The sequence below is a fragment of the Ascaphus truei genome, chromosome 21 (assembly GCF_040206685.1).
Source record: "Ascaphus truei isolate aAscTru1 chromosome 21, aAscTru1.hap1, whole genome shotgun sequence".
Classification (NCBI taxonomy): domain Eukaryota; kingdom Metazoa; phylum Chordata; class Amphibia; order Anura; family Ascaphidae; genus Ascaphus; species Ascaphus truei.
Genome location: NC_134503.1, coordinates 8,296,166 through 8,314,263, shown reverse-complemented (window position 1 = coordinate 8,314,263; position 18,098 = coordinate 8,296,166). Strand labels below are relative to the sequence as shown.

The window sequence follows — 18,098 nt, the reverse complement described above, 5'->3', positions numbered from 1 at the left end:
CCTATCCTGTTGTCAAAAGTTGTGTTGACCAAATGATGGTACCTTGTGTTGATGTTATTTAGCGGACTGACAGTGCTGTTGTTTTCTCATAGGGGCTCCAAGTGAAGATCCAAAATTTCCCAAAGTTCAGTGGCCAAGCCCCAAACTATGCGCTTCTTGCCACGAAGAAGTGAAAGGTCTGCACAACTGGAACGAAAAGGAGGTGCTTTCTTTGCTGAAGCGGCACCACAGCAGCCAAGAGATTTCCTTGCAGTTTTCAGATCCCAACGACGACCAAAGTGAAACGGTGGAGAACGATAAAAATGACAAATTTCCTCCAGGGAAACCTCAAGACGCAGAAGTGGGGATGATTCATCCCAGAGGTGGGCTGGTTCTTAAACCCCAGCTCGTGGAGAAACTCATTCAGAACCAGCCAGTCAGAAATAAACCGGACTCGATTGTCCACCGAGGGGAGAGCAGACAGTCTCTTTCCTTCCTAGGACTTGGGTTTTCTAACATAGACATGAGTCTTTGTGTGATCCTATATATCACCTCATCCTTATTTTTAATTATCGTGTACTTATTTTTCCGTGTTAGGTCTCGGAGGTGGAAAATAAGGTATAATCGTCCCTATGTGTAAACCTTTGTTTTTAAATGTGCAAAAAAGACACGTTTTTTCTTTAGACTAGTTTTGTACTAGATGCAGCTTTGATATGTATAATCAGGGAATTTTATTTTTCATTCTAAACCTTACCATTTCAGATATTCATTCCTTTTTTAGTCGACACAAAATCTAAACCTTGAAAATGAAAGTGGCCGTTCGCCCCTATACAGTACTTCTAATGTTGGGTTATTGTTATAGTGCACTGCAGTGACATGGAAGACTCTTGCAGGGGTGGTCAACTCCAGTTCTCAAGGGCCACCAACAGGTCAGGTTTGCAGGATATCCCTGCTTCAGCACAGGTGACTCAGAGGCTCGGTCAAAGACTGAGCCCCTGATTGAGCCACCTATGCTCAAGCAGGGATATCCTGAAAACCTGTCCTGTTGGTGGCCCTTGAGGGCAGGTGTTGGACGCCCTTGCTCTGTTGAATGCAGTGTTTGATTTTCTAAGCATTTGTAACTTTTAGTCCTGGTGTATTGCAACTGGAGAAATGGTTTGGGGGTCACCGCACAGACGCGCTTGTAAACTGACGTTCGTGTGCCAAAGTCTTCAGTGTAAGTATATTCTGAAAACCCTCTCTTGTTTAGCAGAAATTAACCAATAATGTATCTGAAGGGATAATAATTGAAATCTAACCAAATTGGAAAAGACGTCGAAGTTCCAGTGTCACAATTCTTCTTTTTTTACAAGTGTCAAAAACGGCTAGTTTGTCAGCTTTTGTATGAAATATATATATTCTCCACAAAAGCGTGTCTGCCACTCTCGATAGGTCACCATCTTGCTCTTTGTTTCTGTGTACAGTATGTTTGTATGTGTAAAATATTAATTTTATAGGCAAGTTATTTAAATGAAGGAACTAGCCCTGTCATTTCAACAGTGATTTGATTACAATATAAATGTGTCGTTTTAAAGAGCTGTGAAGATTCTGACTAGTAACAAAAAAGAAAAACATTGTATACAATTGGAAATGGGGAATCCCCTTGAGGCAAATCTATAGGGGATTAGCCTAATCTGAGAGAGATGGAGGGATTTACCATTGTAACCTTTAATTTGTGAGTTTTTCTAAGGCTTTCTCTCCTGTATACTTTGCCAAGACACTTGCCACTATCTTGTAGTTGGCAGAAATGTTCTGAACAAGTCCTAGGTGAGAACTGATCTCATGTCAATGTTTAGAATTTCTTAATGGGCGCAACGTGAAAATTATTAATTCCACGACTTCTGTAAAATACATTTTTACAAAAATCCCTCAGACCAAATCAGATGTGGGGAAACAGACCCATGATGGACCCAAAACTGTATGGTTCAATAATCTCACTAATGCTTCGGCCTGCTGCATCACATAGGTTGTTACAGTCAAGGCTGGAGGTGCCGATTCCGCACATGGCTAAAAGACGAGTAGTTGTGAATCCTTTTGGCATGTGTAGCAATGTCGTGCCATAAAAGTATTTCTATGCCAATTTCTACGTTCAGTGATGGAAGTGAGAGCAACCCTAATATTTATTCCGGTGCCTTTTGCGTCACTTTTCTGCGTCATTTGAAGGATGTGAATATTCTCATTTATTTGTGGAGCACAAACATATTCCACAGTACAGTGGGCTATGGCGTTGAGTAGACCGCATAAACCATTGCATACAAGTGAGGACAGACATGCACAAACAGATACAAAGAGCTAATGAGGACCCTGCTCGGGAGCGCTTACAATCTAGAGAAGGAGCAGCTCAGTGAGTAAAGACACTGAATGGCACCGAGTTTGAAGCAGGTTCAATTCCCGGTGTCGGCTCCTTGTGACCTTGGGCAAGTCACAATCTCCCTGTGCCTCAGGCACCAAAAACATAGATTGTAAGCTCTACGGGGCAGGGACCTGCGTCTGCAAAATGTCTGAAGCGCTGCGTAAAACTAGCAGCGCTATACAAGAACAAACCATTTATTATTATTTATTATTATATATAGTGCTCCATGAGTAATTTACACATTGCAATGCAGCTTTTTTTTTAATATGGTATGAAGAATTCCAGCTGTCGGGTTTTGCCCACACTGGATGCTCATACCAACTTTCCAGCCAAGCCCTGCTTAGCAAAGCATCCTGTGTAAATGATTACTATACTGCTTAATGGTTTTAATGCACCTTCTCTATACATAATTAGGACTAGTTGAGAAAGTTTGCCCTCGCTGCATTAAAAAATTAGTTTTGGATAAATGATGTAAATTAATGGTTGCGCCCTATTAGAAGGGTCATAATTATCACTTTTCTTGGAACTGCTTTATAATTCATTATTTTCTGATGTGTATAAACCCTGAATGAAATCGATTAGTGTCATATACAATGTGGCATTTGCACCATTTAACATTTAAGTGGTGGCAAGATTTCACTTTAAGGAGCGTTACTGTAGCTGTGTCTTGCACGGCAAGATTGGTGCTATCCGTTTTTGCAAATGTAATTCTTGAAGCCTGTTACCAAAAAAACATTACATTTTGTACGTACCAAGGCCCTAATATGTGGCTTTTTAGCTGTAGATGGATCTTCCTTTGTTGCATTCAGTTACATTAAACATTTGAAATGCCAGTTGAGCCCTGGAAATCATGATGTGTAATTAGCAACATCTCCCCTAAAATAAGGAGATTGAGAAGTTTGTGCAACACGTGCACTCATCGAAATGCATGTGAACGCCGTAATTGTGTTCTTATGCTGAATCAGTGCTTGAAGTCATGTGATGTATCGCATAGTAATGGTCTCTTCATCAATCTTAAGCCTTCTGGCTAACGCGTTCTGGTTTGGTAACATCAGGAGTACCCTCTGTGGCATGAAAGTGCAGCTTCTGAAACATGCACAAATGGTTAAAACACCTTTTTGTTGCTGTCTTCTCCAACAGCCTTGTGTTTGTTTGACCTTGGATAGACAGAGGGATGGCCATGCAAAGGGGATGGTGAACACCATTTCTCTTAGACTTGTCTTATGTTATATTAATATCCTCTGCTGAGTGCACTTGTGTCACCTGGAATACTGTTAATCTGCAGTGTACATAATGCATGAAACGCCCATCTGGGCTAGATTGTATACGCCGGAAGTTACAATGGCTGTTTTTGTTCTTTTTGCTTGCACGTTTTTGAGGTTATGCAGAAAGTTTTATATTCTGCTCTCAAAGCCCCAGAAAGACAACGGAGTGTTGCATGCCCCGATTCAATATGCTGGGATGTGGTCTACAATGAAGGCAGCTGTACTTGGCGCTTTACAAGAGCGACCAATACAGTACCAGGAATTATAGTACAATAAATTGCAACAAATAAGATCAGAAAATAGGAAAGAAATCCCTGTCGCATAGCGCTTACAATGTAAGTGGTGTAATGGGAGATTTAGAGACAGCAGATGAGGGAAGAAGTGTATTATATGGCAGTCATTGGTACCAGTGCAGTGGCAGTGGGACAGTAGCCATGAGTCTAGGCTATTGGAGCACTTCATTTCCAGGTGAGTTTTAAGGTTAGTCTTAAAGGTTGGGAGAGAAGGTACTTTGCATATACTGAGTGTGCAGGAGTTCCACAGCTAAGGGGCAGTGAGTGGAAAAGGTTTAAGGCTACAGAGAGTAGAGGTGGAAAGGAGACCATTGTGGGTGGAACGCAGGGGCATAGCGAGAGATCAAAGCCAGTATTCACCAAGCTCTTAAATCGGGGTAAGTAATGCAACGTTGCCTGAAACAGGATGCTCCACTTATTCTCCCTGCGTCGAAAGTAATCGTCTGCAAAAAATCACGGCCGGAAGTTATCTCATTTAGGGTTATAACGTTATTTCCGGATGACGCCAAATTATCTTCACATGTCGTTCTTCTCATCCAGACCCTTTCTAGAGGAAAGCCGTCCATTTCGGAGAGGGCCTATTGACTTGCACACCTCCAAATATATTGCAATCCACGTGGTGAGAAGCCAGTGACCATACCTGGGAAATATGCACATTTATATATGTCAAAAAATATTCAAATAGTTTTAATTCCCCTTTCCCGGGTACGTCCACAGGCATTTGTCACCGCGTCCAGATATGTTATTTCCTGTCGTTAACGTAAATCAAGCTTCATTAATATAGGCTGCAAATGGGCCCAAAAGATATCCATATCATTTTATAATGGTTGTTAGAAATAGCGCAGTGCTCATTCTATTGTATGTTTTTAACAGGAGTAGAACCTGGTTAAAGTCACATTATTTGCTTTGGTGTCCAACTCCAGCCCTCAAGGGCCACCAAAAGGTTGAGTTTTAAGGATATCCCTGCTTCAGCACATGCGACTCCATCAGTGGCTTAGTTGAAGACTGCTGAAGCAGGGATATCCCTAACCTGATCTGTTGGTGTTGGTGGCACTTAAGGACTGGAGTTGGCCACGCCTGATCTACCGTGTTCTGATTACCAGGAGTTAAGTTGGGTTGTCTCGCCAAGGAGCTTGGCAAGTCTGGGCCTCAGAGCTTCACGGAGATGAGAAGCTGTTTCACAGTACGAGTGCGGGCCCCGAATTTCAACGCACTGTAATGTGACTTGTATCCTCCTGTGACTGGTCGGTTTTTGAGAGGTAATTTTATTTAATGCAATTCTAGTTTCAAACGTGAGGAGGAAAAGAAAGGGTGGTCTGGATCTCTACAGCAATATGTGGCCAAAATGTACTTTGGTTGCTGTGGTGTGTAGCTCATAGCACCAGAAGAAAGGTAAATAGAAGTGTGAACTGCATTGAACTTGAAGAAATATAAACATGTTTGCTAATTTGTGGTTAACCATGTACCTGCCAAGGATCCTTTTTGTTTCTGTTTAATAGATAACAAGTACAGGCATACCCCGGTTTATGGACACTCACTTTAAGTACACTCGCGAGTAAGTACATCTCGCTCAATAGCCAAATGGCAGCTCGCGCATGCGCCTGTCAGCACGTCCTGAACAGCAATACCGGCTCCCTACCTGTACCGAAGCTGTGCGCAAGCGGGGAGACTATAGAGCCTGTTACAAATGCGTTATTTACACCAGTTATGCACGTATATGACGATTCCAGAACAGTACATGCATCACTAAGTGTTAAAAAGGTAGTGCTTCATTTTAAGTACATTTTCGCTTTACATACATGCTCCAGTCCCATTGCGTACGTTAATGCGGGGTATGCCTGTACTATTATATATATTTTGTATGCACAGGCTATTTGTGGATGTACAATTTGTTAATGTGCTTACATTTGTGCAAGACTTCCCCCATTGCAGGAATAGAGAATCTCAAAGAAAAAAAAAACCAGAACCGTTAATGTGTCTTCATTGTTTACCAACTTCATTAAGACTCTTAGGAATTTGAAAGCTGTCAGGTTACTCCTGGAAGGTCCTGCCTTCTGCTGTATCCAGAACATTTCTTTGTAGATTTAATGTGTACAGAGCTTTTTGAAACGTTGTTTCTCCATGTACACACACATAGGTATCCGAACCTACAATTAATGTACACTTCTGGACCAATATGGCTGCTAGAGCTCCCCACTTGGGAATGTAACAGAGGGCCAACTTTGAGCCTCAAGTGTTCTGTCCATATGTACAGAATATAATTGAAATGCTCATGTTTCCGAATGTCTTGAAAACAAAGATATAGTGCCAACTTGTTTTTGTTTGTTTTTTTTAAATCAGGGAATATTACTTTTGTATAAACCGTTTTTAAATGTTATGCTTTAAATAAAAGATACGTCCAGATATTTAAAAGGGCAGTTTGTCTTTCTTGATTATTTTAAACTGTGCTACCAAATGCATTATATAGGGAATTCCTAACTCTCAGCGAAGGGATGTGTTAAGTTATACCCCAAAATATGAAAGAGAAAATTCTAGTGCAATACAGCCATAACAGTGTGAAATTAAAGGATAGATCTTGGCTCTTATGAAGAACCTACTTACAAGAAGTAGGATATAAACCAGTAATGACAGAAGACAGTCTGACAGCTTACGCCAAGGATCGTGGTATGTCTCGGGGAGAAAAAACAGGAGGACTCCTAGTGCAGACCAATAAACAATTTATAAAAAAAAACTAGATAGAAGCAGCAGCAAATGTACTCACATCGTGTACATTCAAAAAACGCACATCAAATAATGCGGTGAGCTGTAAGATGACGACATAGAGGGTAAATGGTATCACATCTGTTCCGTGCTCTTCCCGTTGGAACCTCACTTCGGATGGTGTTCTATGTCACATCCGCCAGTGTCCCAGATAGTCCCGGATACTCTGAGAAAGGGGCAGGTGTACAGCGACCGGTCCTCACGGCGCAGGAATCGGCAGCTCTCACTAGCAGGCATGGCTGTATGCGTTTCGCTGATCCAGTCAGCTTAGTCAGGCTCCTTTCTAAGTCAATGTAGCCCAGACAACACACATTTTCTGAAAGCAATGAAGTACTGTAAGCATATATTTGTTTTATAAGGGATCTACCATTGTATGAACATAGAGCAAAAAATATATACCATTTGTCCTGTACGATAAAGCCCGCGTTCTAAAATTGAATCTTATATTGCAAATATTCTTCTCTTGCTATTATACTGTATGTTGCCTGTAGCGTAGAGCAATACAAAGGAAAGATGTACGAAAGTCTGACCCGTTTCTGTATATTTGGTGTTCTGCATTTCCTTATTTATTACAAAGAAAAAAAATTGCCAAGGTTTTTTTTTCTTCCCCCAAACATTAACAGTTTGATAAATAAATCAGTATTTTCGTTAACATATAAACACATTTTACTTCAGTGCATTCTGATGTTTGTATGACCCGAACATCTGCTTTGGAATTATTTAGGAAATGCTTATTTGGACTAGAACAAGGTTACCCGGAAGTTAAGCCATTATTTATTTTTTTTGCACACGGGAATGGCTGATCTCCGAGCTGCAGGATACCCCAAAAAGTGTTGGGCATTAAAGTTGGACAAAAATAACTACCTTGCAACAATATTGAGTAGATCAGCGGTGGCCAAACGGGGGCGTGCCCGATTTTGTCTGGGGGGAGGGGGCGCAGGCAGTTGCAGAGGCACTGCGCTCTTCCCCCAGGCATTTAATGCCGGGGGATCGCTTGAGGCCTCTGCAACTCTCCACTTACCTTGATTTAGCCGACTGTGACGCGTCGCCATGGCAACGCAGCATCAAATTACGCCGCGGGACCATGTGACGTCACATGACCCGTCACCATGGCATGCGGAGTCAAATTACGCCGCGGGTTATGGCATGACGTCACATGACCTCCGCACGCTGGGAAGCATGGTAGGGGTGCGCAAGCACCAGTGGATCAGGTGGGGGAGGGGGCGCACGGCGCAAATAGGTTTGGGGGCATAAAAACTTTTGCTGAAGAATGTTTTCCGCTTTAATTTTGCAGCACTTTTGAGCACTTGGGTGCCTTTATGGGCAAGCTACTCAGCTACCTGAACAAGCTCCTCACCCCTACCACATGCAGCACCTATCACCTGAGATCAGACTCCAAAAGACTGTTCATGGTCCCAAGGCTAAACAAAGTATCCGGCCGCTCCTCCTTCTCTCACCGTGTACCCCAAAACTGGAACAACCTACCAGAGACTCTCACATCCACCACCAGCTTAAGTTCTTTCAAATCTAAGGCTGTCACACATTTTAATCTGGTCTGTAACTGTTACATACGCCCATAATATATATTATCTATAACTGTGCATGCAATGTCTTGTATATAATGTATACCCTGTTCATTTATGTAACTATTTGTAACCATGTATTATTTGTCTTAACTCTGTGCCCAGGACATACTTGAAAACGAGAGGTAACTCTCAATGTATTACTTCCTGGTAAAATATTTTATAAATAAATCAACAAACCTCAATCTTCATATAGTTACAGCCTTTAATAGTGAAGAGACACGTTTGAAATGGTATCTGAAACATTTGTCTTCCCTTCAACACACTGATTCACCGGAAAATACATCATTTGAGGCCTGGCCATCGACCTTGCTTTATAACCATAACCTAGCTCAATAAAGACTGGTTCTTGAACTATCTGCATCAGAGTTGGCACTTTTTAATGCCCAACGCCTTGATATACAGAGCTGCTGGGATCTAGTGATCACATTCGCGCACCTCGATCTCTTCTTGTGTTCTAGTAACACATCCAATCCTGCAGGGGTTTCGTCTATTCATTCTGCATCCACAGTTTCCAACTCTATCTGTCCATGAAATGTCTGTGAATTCACAGTATAACCTGTTCTTTTAATGTAACCATGTATTGTTATAATTCTGTTTCCAGGACATACTTGAAAACGAGAGGTAACTCTCAATGTATTACTTCCTGGTAAAACATTTTTTATAAATAAATTAAAAAATGTGCAATTCAAACACAATATCAACCTGCAAAACTGGAGCAGAAAATGCACCATATTTAACAAAGGAAATGAATCCTGTTGGAAGGAATACTTGGTGTGCGAATTTGCTCCAGTTTTGCAGGCTGTAGACGTTGACGAAATAGCCCTTTTGGTTGTAGATACCAAGCTCTAAGGTGTAACCTTTACAAAGTGGCTTAAAATGTGACTTGTATATTAGCACAAGCTACATTGTGTCAACTGTGAGTGGTTTTGTCTTGCGTGCATATGCGTTTGTGAACATATTGAGCAGTGTGTGCATTTACTCAATTGCAGGTGCGGATTTTCCGGCTAATAAAGGTATGTGGGTTCTAGCCAACATTTATTTCCACTGATTGATGCTGAAACCTTCTTTCCAAAGAGATTTTGCCAAATGGGATGGAAAACGTCTAATGTTACATTCACATCCTCTTCACATTTGCAACACTGCATAGAAAGTGTCTCCTGTTAACAAAACTGGGACTGGCACCAAATTTATCATAGAAGGAAATCTCACTTATTTTAAAACCTATTTATAACCCCAAATATTTTGTACAATTTGTCTTCGTTCCCTTTTTGGAACAGCTGCTGCCACGATAATGATGCCACTTTATACATGGTGTCCCAAGATAAAGAGGCCACAGTAGACGTGGTCCATGCCTAGCATTCAGTTGTGTTATGCAGTAAGGGTCAGTGTGACAACTGAGTAACACATATTTCTCATTTGTTTTAAAAGTTTCTGCATTTTATTATTTAAATTATTTAAATTACAACTGGAGCATCTCTAGTTTGTGGGTCACCCCTTAGATTATTGGTGTAACCTCACTTAATGTTTAGTGTGTTCGGTTCTGGAGACCATATCACCATAAGGGCACAAATACATTCTAGTGCAGGAGTGATCAACGGCAGTCCTCAAGGGCCACCAGCCGCTCAGGATATCCCTGCTTCAGCACAGGTGGTTCAGTCATTGACTGAGTGAAGTGTGCTGAAGCAGGGATGTCCTTGGTTCAGTTTATTGTGTAAAATTGGGGCTTTAAATGGGATCTTTGTTCCCATCTCATAAACATGTGCTGGGTTTTGCACCACAATTGAACCAGATCTTCAGCTAGGAGACTTTAATCAATTACCTCCAATGATTTTGTTTCAAGTATGCTAAAGGAGGCTATCTGAAATGGAGAATTTATTCCACACAAACACTGACTTCACAACCAGACCCCAATCATTAAACTACATTATGTAAACCCCCTTCACCTACTAGGTGTTGCATGCTTTCAAACACAACTAGCTCAGATGATGTATAAGTCAGGAGCATGAGAGATTTTTTAGTAGGTTTTTTAGTGTGTTTAATGCATGGATTGTGATCAGCCACAGATAAGAGAATCCGAATGCAATTTCTTGCATGAGCGGGAGGTGGGGGAGGGGGGAATGTACATGCCCAGATGAAAAACGAGTAACTAGGCCATAGGACATTATCTGCAACGTGGGAGACGAGGTGAAGTCAACAGATCATCTTCTTTCCAGCGTACGCCCCATCTTATCTGTTTTCTGCGCAATAGGGAGAAGGGCTGACTGACTGCTGCTCATAGCCAAAATCGGCAAGCCCACACCCATTCTAACTGCAAGCTTTGTGCTTGATCTGAATCAGGACTGGCCAACTCCAGTCCTCATGGGCCACCAACAGGACAGGTATTAGGGCTTTCCCTGCTTCATCACAGGTGGCTCAAACTGTCTCATAATGACTGAGCCAGAGATTGAGCCACCTGTGCAGAAGCAGGGATAGCCCTGACACCTGGCCTGTTGGTGGCCCTTGAGGACGGAAGTTGGCCACCCCTGGAATAAATGGATCTGCTTGTGTATGCGTGTTTAAATATGTTTTTGCTGGTAGCAGTAATGCATCCCCCTTCCTTCCTACCTGAACCAGCAAGGTATGTAATTCATTTCAAATCATTTGGAAGCCACGGAGAACATGACTGTTGTCATTATGGAAAATAATAGTGCTTCCACTCTTAGTGAGAAGTAATACAGAGTCCAAGAAACTTTGTATAATGCAGTAGTCCTATCTTATAGTTGTATTAATGATTGTGATTGGTTTTTCGAAGTGGTCTCTTCTTACCTCCACCTTCCTAACCATTCCACATTGCTTAATAAACATGATAGCTTATTTAAATATAAATGTTTTTTTTTTCTTCTGGAATGTCTCTGTATATGACACTACTACCTTCCCTAAAAGTAGATACCATTCTTGCTGATGCTAAAAAGTTAATTATAGCAAAGTTGCTTCCCATTTTGCCCAATGACCCTTCTCTCTGGAAAAAGCTTCCATTCCAAGTGATGATTTAAATGTTTGGATCTAATTGAATGACCTTTACATATTTTTATTTATATCATTTTTAAGAGGACCATTCTAACCATTTATGCAAAGGAAGGACTATAACTTTGTTTTTTGATACTCTGTGTAATATACTGATATGTGGTAAAATGGACATTGAGATTTCAGTAGAGCATGGGTGGCCAACTCCAGTCCTCAAGGACGACCAACAGGCCGGCTTTTAAGTATATTCCTGCTCCAGCACAGGTGGCTCAGTCTGAAGAGCCACTGATTGAGCCACCTGTGCTGAAGCAGGGACTGATATAGCCACCTGTGCTGAAACAGAGACTGACTAAGCCAGCTGTGCTGAAGCAGGGACTGATTGAGCCCTGTGCATATTATGATATATTTAATTTTAAACTGACAAGTACATCTCGAGTGTGGTTTTTGTACACCATCGCCGGCAGTATGACTGACCTATCCTTCTGCTTTCAAAAGCTCCATGAGAAATTTTTAGAAGATCCAACCAACGACGTCTTTACGACCTGAAACAGAGATATCCTTTTGATCCCCCTAAGACAGAGGTTCTCAACTCAAGACCCCTGAATAGGTCAGGTTTTAAGGATATCCCAGTTTCAGCATAGGTGGCTCAATCAGTGGCTCAGCCATTGACCTCTGAAGCAAGGATATCTTAAACACCTGACCTGGTAGTGGCCCTTAAGGACTGCAGTTGGGCACCCCTGCAGTACAGAAATATACCAAGGGTATCAACACAGATGGCAAGATCTGATCCATGGGAGAGGGAGTGGCTCAGTGAGTAAAGACGCTGACTGGCACTGAGTTTGAAGCAGGGGAACCTGGTTCAATTCCCAGTGTCGGCTCCTTGTGACCTTGGGCAAGTCACTTTATCTCTCTGTGCCTCGGGCACCAAAAACATAGATTGTAAGCTCCACGGGGCAGGGACCTGTGCCTGCAAAATGCACTAAAGCGCTGTAAATCGCTACGTAAAAAACTAGCAACGCTATACAAGAAGGAATTATTATTATTATGGTTTGATAAATCTGAAGGCTGACAAGAAATGCTGTAATGTCCTGTTTTTCTTGTATCCCCTCTCTCGCTCGGAAGAGAAATACCAACATGTGTTTCTACTATTCTTCTAAGCTGCTTCTATTAATTTGTAATCCTCTCAAACCAGGAGGTAACGGGATTGTTCCAGATTACCAAGCTCATTTGTAACCACCATAATTATCAACTGGTTGAGGGCGATTCCACTAAAGGCTGACTACAAACTAGAGAGGAGAGCGTTCGGGTTTTGGAAATCTGACACCCCTCGACCGCGACAATCCGGGGGGGGGGGGGGGAACCGAGCCATAAACACCGCGCTGAGTTTTTGGGTGTCAGATTTCAAAAAACAACGCGCTCATCTCTACAAACTGCAGGTGTTTTTTATTATTATTATTATTATTATTAAGTATCTATCTGAAGCACGTGGGTTTTTTTTTGCACAATTGACAGTCTCGTATACTGTACATCAGGGGGGGCCAGTCCTCAAGGGCCACTTATAGGTCAGGTTTTCAGGATATCCCAGCTTCAGCACAGCCGGCTAAATCAATCCCTGCTTCAGCACAAGTGGCTCAATCAGTCTCAGCTTCAGCACAGGTGGCTCAATCAGTGGCTCGACTGAGCCACTGATTGAGCCACCTGTGCTGAAGCAGGGATATCCTGAAAACCTGGCCTGTTGGTGACCCTGGGGGGACTGGAGTTGGCCACCCCATGTCTACATGATGACACTGTACTTATTTATAAACACTGAGCATACAGCTGTCTCTCACATGGCTGTGCTTATTGACAGTTGTCTGTACAGTATGCATTGAAAATGGTAAATACGTCATTTGGTTTAAACTGAACAATTGACTTGTTCATTTGCCTATGTTTAACAATAGTATACAAATAGCTACTAAAACATATGACATGCATTTTACAAAGTTGTAATACTGCTTTTTATTTTATTTGGCTCTATACCCTGCCAAAACACTGTTTTTAACCCCATGTTGGAGAGGTTTCCTAAGCATTTGTATGTTCTAAGGAACATACAGCAAAATACAGTTTACTTCATATTTTAATGCTTGAAGCCTGGAGATTATATAGGTCTGATGCATAAGGCATATATTGTGACAAAATCTTCAGTTACACATAATCTGATACACTGGAGGCTCACTATATTTAGATCTAATATCTAAGCCATTTTATCTTATCTATAGAAGCTGTTTTATTCCGCCGTTATAAAGTGGTATATCTCTCAAAAGATTGCCATCACCTACAAGGGTAAGTGGCAGCTAGAATCCTCCAAACAAAGTAACCATATCTTGTCCTCTATCTTATATACTAGCATCAAATCAAACTAAGAGCACTTGCTTTCATTAACCACAGGAAAACAAACAGTTAAAGTAAAATGAACCACATAAAAGCAGAGTACCCAGTATTGAAGATTATGCGCTTGTATATGTATACTGATGATATATTAACACCCCTGTTGTTTTGCTTGACAAGGCTTAAACCGGCAGTGAGATGAAGAGTTAATACCTTCACAGTGTGTTGTATTTCCTAAACCGCGGTGAATAATGATATTGTGCGATCTAGTTATTGAGATGGTCTTGCTGGAATATGTGCAGATTGAGATAGTTTTAATTGCACCTACATAGAAGTTCGCTGCGGTTAAAAAAAGAAGGTAATTAGACCACATGGTCTCATTCAGGTTGGCCAACTACAATACTCAAGGGATACCAACAGGTCAGGTTTTCAGAATATCCCAGCTTCAGCACTGGATGCTCAATCAGTTGCTCAGTCAAAGACTGCACCACTTGTGTTGAATCAGGGATATTCGTGGACCCTGACCTGTTTGTGGCCCTAGAGGACTGGAGTTGGCCACCCCTGTCCTGTTAGATCATAAAATCTCTTCATGGGTTTTCCATTTGATCCTTTCCATGAGCAGGTCACATTTCAGGAATATTTTCAGGGCTATTTGACTGATCCACTGATAGAGCCACCTGTATCCTGAAAACCTGACCTGTTGGTGGACCTTGAGGAGTGGAGTTGGCTACCCCTGGTTCAATTGAAACATGGTCCTAAAACGTTATATGCAGAAACACTTACAGTGCATTTTATTTGATTATATTCTCATATACTTTAGAACTGTTTTTTTCTTCTTGGCTAAAAACATTCTCCCGGCTCCAATAATCCGGGATAATACAAATATCAACTAGAATAAACTGAAAATTATAACTATGGAAACAAATACAATATCTTACAACACGATTTTTTTCTCTAATAAATGTGTTTTTTTATTTTATTTATTATTACTGCTTGGCCCCGTTTTGCAGCCGGGAACCGTATAACTATCCCCTATGATATTTTTTTGTGCTAATGATAAATAATTTTCGATCTCCTCACCCCTGCTTTCCTTTTTTTAATCTGCCCATGTGGTATATTTTAGCCTCACATGGTCTCTGTCACTAAATCCCTCTCCTGCAACATTGTTGCAAATAAAAGACCACCAGATATTTCAAGGAGAACGCTAAGCAAAGAGTAACATTTGATGTGATAAATCTGATGTTGCTTTGTGCACTGTTTGTATTTTGGGGGAGTAGGGAGAACTTGATACATTTCATCCAAAACCAGTTTCACTCTATTGCTTATCATCTTATTACTTTTCAAATCGTTTCTAGATTTGTTCATATATTGCATGGCAGCCAGTGGAAACGATAGATCACTGAAAATAATGCAGTTAAAACTATATCGAACAGGCTGCGTGATAATAAAAAGATGATCGGTGTTAGGTTGAAAACTGCTGTGTATTATAATCCATTAACAAAAAAATGTCTGATTATAAAGATGTTTTCAAACTTTAAGGGCTCAAGAGGCTTTTTGGTCAGTCTATTGCTTATCAAATTCCCACAATAAGCCAAGACAGACATAATTACATCACCTTAAGAAACAACCAGTTTCTCTGCTTAAACGTAATTATTTTTCAACGAATGCATATTAAATACGCCTCATAATCAATGATTATGTGTAGCTCTAATGAGATTAATTTAGCCCTCTACGTCATAACTATGCAACAAAATTATTCAGATGGAATAAGAGGCTACCATTTATTTTGCTCTAACACATTTGCAAGCGTGGTCTTTTAGTCATATTTAAAAACTGGATGAAATCAACATTAATTAGGAGTCAAATTGAGGTATTATATTTTTACATAGAAATATATAACATGCTTTTTTTTCCTGCGATTGATCTCAAAACTGCTGAATGATGAATTCGAAAGAAAAGATGCCACACATTGAAACTAATAGAAACAGTAGCACAGAAACTTAAAGCATAATACAGAACAGAAAGGGGAAATCACTCATCAAGTGTGTGACAGTATTATCTCTGGGGAGGGAAAAAGAAAGAAATCGACCAGTAAGTGAATAGGATGAACAATATAAACTTTTGTTGCATGAACAAAAGAAATGAATTTTAACAAAAGGGGAACATTTGCATAAAGACAATGTGCTGACGCTGGAGTCCCCATGAGCCTATTGTCTCAAGTGAAAGATGGACACGTGTATGGGTATGTAGTGCATTGGGAGAAGCTGGAACAGAAGACAGCAAGCCTGGCATCGCGTCCCTTCAGCACCATGGACAAGGCAACGCTGTAGCTTCCCTTTGGAACAACTCACTGGTGCTTTGTTATGCTAAAGAGCACACGAGAGGCACACAGAGGTCATCTGACGCCAACCACTCTAGTCATCCCTCTCTGCTCCTCTCCAAAACACTTCTCTGCTATAGCCCACACGGGTCGCAGCATCCTAGGACAGATAGACCACTTCCCCAGCAGCTGTCATCATTTGCCAACGACCAGTACTTGTGTTACCCTATTAGTCAAAGTCACAATTTGTTACACTGTTACTAAAGTTCTCCTGCAGGGATCTTTTTGCAGTGTCTGACACTTAAGACACCTCTACAGTTTCACAAGTCCAGATAATACCATCTTAAAGAGGCATGTCTTGTGACATTCAACTCGGGCTGTTATTCGTTTCTTAGAAAGCAGATTAACGTTACATTTAAAGGCAGCTTCTTTTTGGTGTAGAATAGTTTCAAGTTGTCCTAGTTGGTCAGAAAGCCACAAGTGTCCTCGCAATGCTACTGGAAAGAGTAAGGAGCAGCTCACACAAGTCATCTGAAATGTGTGGATTCAGCCTGAACACAGGTAAGAACATTTCATGTGTTATATGTGTTGATTTGTCTGTTCACTTAGCGATCCCACGTTGTGTGTTGGGAAGTTAGAGAACCACAAATTGCCCAATTTCATGCTTTTCAGTCTGGTAATCATGGGGGATCCGTGAATGACAAACCGTGAAATTGTGGCTTATGTTTACACCATCAGGACAAAACCAACGCTCATTAAAATAATTAATGGTCGGGTTCAACTTGAAAATTAAACTGCCACTAAATATTTTAAACGCCTCCAGTAGAAATGGTATGAACAGATAAACACTGCCTGTATCGTGAATTTAAAGGGCAATGCATTATTCAGTTTAAATGTTACCTATGTACAGATGGGTTTTATTATTCTGGAAGTTACAGAATACTGCAATGGTAGTTGCTCCATGCACCATATTAAACAATTAAAGGATGTGCAGTTAGTATTTTTATATAAATTCTTGATTTCAAGTTTCAGGTTATGTACAACACGTATTAATAGTCGCTCTTGGGAGCGAGATTCTGCATGTGTTTGTTTATCAGAAACAAACGCTTGTAAGTTAGAGGTGAATATTAGTCATACATGTTGTATACCGCATGTTGTTTGAAGAGATGTTGCCTAAAAAGCTCTGTTTACTTCTTATGTAAGTAAGTTGATTTTTGAAAGAGAGAGAAGGGGAGAAATCTGCCCCTCCGGCTGCTGCTGTGTTTTTGCCTATGTAATAGACGTTATGCATGACTAATGAGCTGTATTGTTAGGGGTTGATCTGGACAGATGTAGAGCGCGTGTCTGACCCTGGCTGTCACTGCATCCCATCCTTCAAAGCTATCAGATGGAGACTAGACCATCCTCCCTCTGTTCCCCTCCCTGCACACACAGTGCAAGCAACCTGTCAGCCTCCTCCAGCCCTCTAACAAATGCTACACGTTGTTAAAAAAAAAAAAAAAAAACAGCCAACAATTGGATGTGTACAATTGATACCTTTATTGGCTACCTGCTGTTTAAAGAGATCCCCCAGGTACTTCTCTTAACCCCTTTGCAACCAGAAAGGCCAACAACGCGAACTCAACGTGTTTGCTTCTGGCAGCAAGGGGTTAATGGGAAAATATGAGTTATAATTGTATTCTATTTATATATATTTCAAAGGCTTGAAGAGGGGATCTAAGTGGTCATACGTTTATTAAGCATACGTTAACTTAGTAGGGGATGAATACGCCTTTAAACATCACTCGGCTATGTTAAGAATTATTAGGTATTATTTCTACCCAGCATGTGTTGTGTTATTGACCAACTGTTTGAATTAAAGTGAGGCATGGGAAGTTGTGTCAGCGGATCATATATTTGTTATTTGACTGTAATTGGTACACAAGGTCTCCATACTGTACAGTCTATAGACTCCGATATTTCTTGACACTTTAACACAACTGAAGTAGATTATATATTGTAAAACTTCTAAAAATTCTAAAAGCATCAACACTTCAGGTCAACCCTCGATATGCTTTTGCTGTACAGCACATAAGCACTTAGAGAGTATTCAATCAGTTACAATGCGAAATCTCATTGCAACTTTGCTTAATT

General features: G+C 40.9%; 2 protein-coding genes across 3 annotated transcripts in view; both read left to right on the top strand.

Annotated features, from left to right (window-relative positions):
- The window catches only part of QSOX2 (quiescin sulfhydryl oxidase 2), a 55,019-nt gene extending 48,681 nt beyond the window's left edge, over positions 1 to 6,338 (top strand). For both annotated transcript variants that reach the window (XM_075578854.1, XM_075578853.1), the window contains one exon: positions 93 to 6,338. In XM_075578854.1, coding sequence (XP_075434969.1) covers positions 93 to 619 — 527 coding nt within the window. In that variant the 3' untranslated portion in view covers positions 620 to 6,338. The remainder of the gene's footprint in view (positions 1 to 92) is intronic.
- Positions 6,339 to 15,830: 9,492 nt separating this feature from the next.
- LHX3 (LIM homeobox 3) overlaps positions 15,831 to 18,098 on the top strand; it is a 29,145-nt gene continuing 26,877 nt past the window's right edge. The window contains exon 1 of the mRNA XM_075578852.1: positions 15,831 to 16,526. Coding sequence (XP_075434967.1) covers positions 16,457 to 16,526 — 70 coding nt within the window. The 5' untranslated portion in view covers positions 15,831 to 16,456. The remainder of the gene's footprint in view (positions 16,527 to 18,098) is intronic.